This window comes from Thunnus albacares, chromosome 16, assembly GCF_914725855.1.
Source record: "Thunnus albacares chromosome 16, fThuAlb1.1, whole genome shotgun sequence".
Lineage (NCBI taxonomy): Eukaryota > Metazoa > Chordata > Actinopteri > Scombriformes > Scombridae > Thunnus > Thunnus albacares.
Genome location: NC_058121.1, coordinates 29,833,219 through 29,839,218, shown reverse-complemented (window position 1 = coordinate 29,839,218; position 6,000 = coordinate 29,833,219). Strand labels below are relative to the sequence as shown.

The 6,000-nt window shown below is 38.1% G+C and overlaps 1 protein-coding gene across 1 annotated transcript in view; it reads right to left on the bottom strand.

The window, feature by feature from the left end:
• Positions 1 to 843: 843 nt before the first annotated feature.
• The window catches only part of LOC122999435 (NLR family CARD domain-containing protein 3-like), a 98,571-nt gene continuing 93,414 nt past the window's right edge, over positions 844 to 6,000 (bottom strand). The window contains exons 12-13 of the mRNA XM_044376366.1: positions 1,650 to 1,696; positions 844 to 1,421 (exon numbers count right to left, since the gene is read on the bottom strand). Coding sequence (XP_044232301.1) covers positions 844 to 1,421; positions 1,650 to 1,696 — 625 coding nt within the window. The remainder of the gene's footprint in view (positions 1,422 to 1,649; positions 1,697 to 6,000) is intronic.

Genomic DNA, 6,000 nt, shown 5'->3' with positions numbered 1-6,000 from the left:
CTGACAGAGTCTTTTTATTTTTCTCTGTTCATTTTATCTTAAACATTAATTAATGATTAAAAACAACAATGTCAAATAAAGAAGGACTGTAAAACATCACAATGTGAGAAATATATGTAACATCTGTAAAGATCATGTTTGCTGAATTCATTCTGTCATAAATGTTCTAATGAGAGAAAAACACAAGTAGTGTAGTAGAAGTAGAAGTAGTATAACATTACACATCCATGTAAAAAACAAGTGATGTTCTCTGAATAAGTAGTGAATGAATATTTTTATTCAAGTGTAAAACAGCCAAAGCTGCCCAGCAAACATCAGCTTACAAGACAATATTTACATCACCTGCAGAGGCAAGAAAAACTAAAGGAAAGCAACCCATACATGTTATTATATACATACATGTCAGACACATTACATCAGATAGAAACATACGTTGATGTTCATGATTTAACACAAACTGAGCTGATGTCAAACAGACTGGGATGTCTGCTGGACATTTTCAGGAAAAACTTCACTTTAAGATCCTGATAAAATGGAATAACTAACAGCCACTAACAGCTACTAGATGCTGCTCCAAGAAAACTTTACTGAAGTCAATCAGAGTCAATACAGTTTTTACACATCAATTCAGCCCAGAGGAGATCATTTCACTACTTCTAATAGAAACAATATTCTGACATTAAAGCACAGTCAGTGATCCAAATGAAACCAGAGTGAAACCTCGTCCACCATCAACATTTAAACACAGGAAGCTGCTGTCACTTCCAGTTTCTGTTGTTCACTGGTGAACAGAGTGAACAGTGATTTCAGCAGCTGTCTTCAGTCAGCAGTGTGACTGTTTGTCTACACAGGAGGAGACTCTTCCTCAGACAGACGACACAGAGACACTGAGGAACCAAGCGACCAGAGCCTGAACCCAGGATACAGAGGCTGAGTGAATGTGGTGTTGAAGGTGTGGAGGTGGATCAGTGTGTCAGAGGAGACTCTGTAGAAGGACAGAGTGCCAGCAGGACAGTCCACATACACTGCTACTCTGTTAGAGACAGAGGAGGAGGAGGAGGAGGAAGAGGAGGAGGAGGGGATGGATGTTACTGTCTTATTGTGACGGACAGAGTAACCATCATCAGAGCATCTCAGACACCAGGACTGATCATTAAATCCAAACAAACAGTCATCACTGTCTCCTTTCCTGCTGATTCTTCTGTAAGTCACTGATATATAAACTCTTCCTCTCCACTCAACCTCCCAGTAACAGCGACCAGTCAGACCATTTCTACACAGCAGCTGAGGCCAGAAGTCAAATCTGTCTGGATGATCAGGATATGACTGATCCTCTCCCACACATGTCACCTTCCTGTCATTGTCAGACAGTTTGAGTTCTCTGTTTACTGTGTTTGTGTCCAGTGTCAGTTCACAGAAATCTGATGAAGAGAAGAAGAAACAACACAGCAGCAGTTTATCATCTGACACACCTGATGGATTTATTCTCTGTTTAAGTTCTGATCTGTTGTTCATTTCTATAAAGTTTAATGACACATTTTGTCAGTAATGTTTTAATGAATAAAAACCACAAAGACCAACTTTGTATTTAAAGAGAAACTGACTGTGTGCTGTTTAGTTGTCATGAATCAAATTAAATCCACACTTACACTTCTTCAGACCAGGTTTTAACCACTGCTCTCCACCATGGTCCAACCTGGAGGAAGAAACACAGTCAGAATGATTTTCTATCCAACATGAGTCCTAACTGCTGTTCAACATGAAGCAGTGTTCCTCAGTTTGTCAGAGTGACACAGAAACAGGCTGCAACTCATCTCTCTCAACTGTCTGCTGGATTCTTTCACTGAAGTCTGAGAGGAAAAGACGTGAAGAAGAAGATGTGATGTACAAATATGTCCTCAGACATGATGAATCAGAATATTAAATATTGACCTCTGCATGTTGTGCTGAGGATAGAGCCTGTCATGACTTCAATATTAAAGGAGACTTTACTTCAAGGTGAAAATTAAGTTATCAGAGAATAAATGCAGCTATAAGACAGCAAAACATTTTAATGCAATTATACAAAATATAATAATAATAATAATAATAATAATAATAATAATAATAATATCTAAATAAAACATCAATGACAAGTAATAAAGTTCTTTTAAACATCACTGCATAACTACAGTAACCTCTTAACAGATCAGTCAAACTACAAAATTCAACTTGTAATGTGTCATTTAATCCAACTTGAGGCTCTGAGGGAGTCAAACAGGAAATCTGTGATTTGGGGCTGAATAAATAAAACTGACTTGACTTCAATAATTCAATATCAAGATGAATATTAAGGCGTAATGTCAGAGTTAGAGAATAAATGAACCTTTAAGGCTGTTCATTTATTTGTTTTGAATATATAATAATTATAATAATAATAATAGTTGAAAGACACAATAAGAAACAACAACAACAAGTTAGAAAGTTCTAAATGATACAAGTGAACTTCTTTAGAATGAACAACAAATACATGTTTAATAAAATAATAGATGGTCTCTCCTCTGATGAGTTCAGGGACACTGTAGGAGGACAACCGCTTGTTCTTTAATTCTGGTAACCAATCTTTGATTCTTAAGGAAAATAAGAGACAGTGGCGCGGGGAAAACTTTTGAGGAAGTCAAGCGAGACAAGAGAGACAGGAAAGACTACGTTGCTGCTTTAACAGCCAGTGTAATGTAACCAGATGAGCTATTAGCACGCCGCTGTCATTTTACACAAAACTGTATCAAATTGTATCACCGACACGCGCCCACGCACACACACACACACACACACACACACACTCTCTCTCTCTCTCTCAAACACACAGTCCTAAACATCTTGTCAATTTATGCATGTTCTTATTAATTTATGCCCCCCCCCCCCCACCCAAATGCATAACCGGCCGCTTAATGCACAGTACAGATCCGATAATGGATAAAAGAAGCATTCATTCACAAATTAAATCAGGAGACGTTTAAAGTTTTATTTTTCGGCTACATCATAAAGTATCAGTAGTCTACATGTATCAAACACATGACTTATAAGCCCCGTTGTATGTGCTTGAAATACACAAATACTCCATACTTCCTTATCGTTTAAAACTAGACCAAATGTTCATTATACAACATGACCTAAAACACATAACAACCCAGTAACAGACCTGCAGAGGCCATAAACAATCAAAACAAATAGCATCTATTCAGGTAACCTGGCCCTATGAGTGCTGTCCGTGGTGCTGATTTTATATGCGTGAACAACCACAATAAAACTTCAGTCTATTTCCACGGACTGACTAACACATTCAGCTAAACCCAGGCAAGCATGGCACATTAAGCAATATGACCACATCAAAAACTGCACACATAGCTACATGGGCAGTTCAGTCAGCAGTAAAGCCATAGAGGGAGAAGGGGGTGTGCATTTCACTCACCCTATTTGAAGAGGAAGGCGATCCCAAGTGCTCTGAAAGTGTAGTGTCAAACTCTGCAAATGTATGTACCAGCTCCACAAAATTGCCCCCGTTTGAGCTGCCAGCGGCCTCATTGTGTCCCCTGAATGCTTGTTCTTGGCGCGCAAGGTACAAGGCTGCAACAATGAGTCTCATCAAAATATCCCGGTTCTTCTTCACCTGTTCATTGTGCTTCTTTGTGCTGATGGTTCTCACCGAGTCCAGAGCCTCGTCAATCCTGACGCCCAAAAAGCTTCAATCTCACAGCACAATCTATGTGACTCTTTGATTTACCGTGCCTCTCAATTGCCCGTGACAGGTTGGCAAGGTCCATGAATCCTGTAGTGGCCCATGGATTATTCAGTGAGCACGAATCCTTGTCGAAAAGACACGGCCAGCAAAATAACCGCTGAAGTTTAGCGCTACCAGCTAGCCACTCCTTGCGAACATAATTTTCCTCATTGAATGTCTGAATCCCTCCTTTTTTCCTCTCCATATGCAGCTCTAGTTTGGGCGTTGGCCTGCCGTCAGATATAATTTTGAGTTGCTGCTGTAGTGGTAGTTTAGTAAAATTGTTTTTTACTAAAACTCCAAATCTCCACCCTCCATAACGACACTTGCTAATGTTGCTAACGGTGATATCAAATGGCTAACAGTTATCAATGACGTTGATAACATGCTATGATTTGATTGGTGAGAGGCCAAAGGTTGGCTGGCTTCCCTTAGTATAGTCCTGACCAATCACAGATTGGCAGTGGCATGAGGGTAGCCTCATCTGATTAGTTAATCCTTCAATTTTTTTTCACCAAGGGATGCCAATTTCAGTCTGGCCTCCCCACGGACATGACATTAGTCTACAGTAGAAGTGCAATATAGTGTTTCACCACACATTCACCACATAACATTTAGAGGAGCGCTGTTTCACTCATTGTAAAATACTCAATGAGAAATGGGGAAGAGATGACAACAACAACACAGAATAACCGAAACTGTTAAACGAAGTGTTTTTATTGAAATGACAACTGCAGTCTAAAAAAGCAGGGGAAGCCTGGCTTCCTTTGGCTTCTGGGAGAAAACACCACTGATAAGAGACAGACTCTCTGGATTCCTAAGTTTGTAAGAGCGGACCCTCAGCCTGCAGAACTGACCTTTGTAACCCTCCAAGTGGGGGTTCGATCAATGAAGCTCAACAGACTCAGGAGGACCTCCTTGAAACCATTTCGATATGTTGAATTACGACACAAACTAAAAGCATGAAATGACCCTAAAGGCCACTTGGACCGGAGGAAAACAACTCCCACCTTATAGATGGAAGACAGGCTCTTATCAGCAAAGCCATAAACTAATCCACATTCATGAGGACTTTGTGAAGCCCCCTTTGCAAATCTGAGGCAAACCTGAAATTCATGTAAATTAAATGTCTAATCATTATGCAACTTATATCATGTTATTTGTCGTGTAAATACAAGAAGAATAGTATAACTTTCATATATGTATGACTATCTACTAAAGAGATACAAGACTTCAGGTAAGACTACAGGTAACAATACTGCCCTCTATTGACAAGAGTTAAATTTCCTTATGTGAAGAGTTAATGAATGTTTAATAACCATGTATTTGTATTTTAAGTGTTTAACTTGTGATCTATTAACCTCATAGACAATCATATTTTAGTAGTTAAATTAGATGAGTAGTTTGGCTCAAAGATTGAAGTTTCTAAAATAATAGGAACGTAAAGATAATGTTTGAAGGATTTGAGTTTAAAGTTTTCTTTTATTGTTAAACAATAGTCACATTGAATGCTTTTATATTATGAAGTAAGAGTTATGTCAACTTATATTTAAATATGTTTCTGAAAGTAATCTAATCACATAAGTGTTGCAGAACTTTATTTCCTTTCACTTTAATATTAAACTTTATTTCAGTAGATGGTTTAAGATGTGTAGATAGTTTGAGAAAGTTGAACTAATGAAGGTTGTATGCTTAGACATCGTGAAGTGTTAATATGAAGGTTAATGTTTGTTATTAGAAGAAATGACATCATGAATTGCGTAAACTGCTCAGCTGTTTCTTTAATGTTTTTACAAATATGATACAAGCTGACAGGACCATTATTAATCAGAAATATCATGAATGCTTAGACATTATAACAGGAATGTGTTTACAGCTTAATGTGAAATAATAGGCAACAGTGACTTGAAGGATGAGTTTTTGCGTGTAAAAACTCAGAATTAGATTTTCCCAAATTCCTTTACTTCAGGAGACGCAGGCTGCAGACCACCAGCCACATCTAAAGCCCCTAGTACAAAGAAATGGAATATTCATCAATAGTTTGGCGCGAACCCCTTTAGAACATCCCTAAAACTCCTCCCATCTTATTCTAACTTATAAAAACAGCCTCAAAGAGATTCCTCTTTGAGCTGGCCTCCAAGAACTCAAGAAAATTCTTAAGACATCTCTTTTATTTGTTTTTCAATCAAATGTATCCGAATTTAATCTTTTATCGCAACAAGTTAATTTGTTTTGTTTTA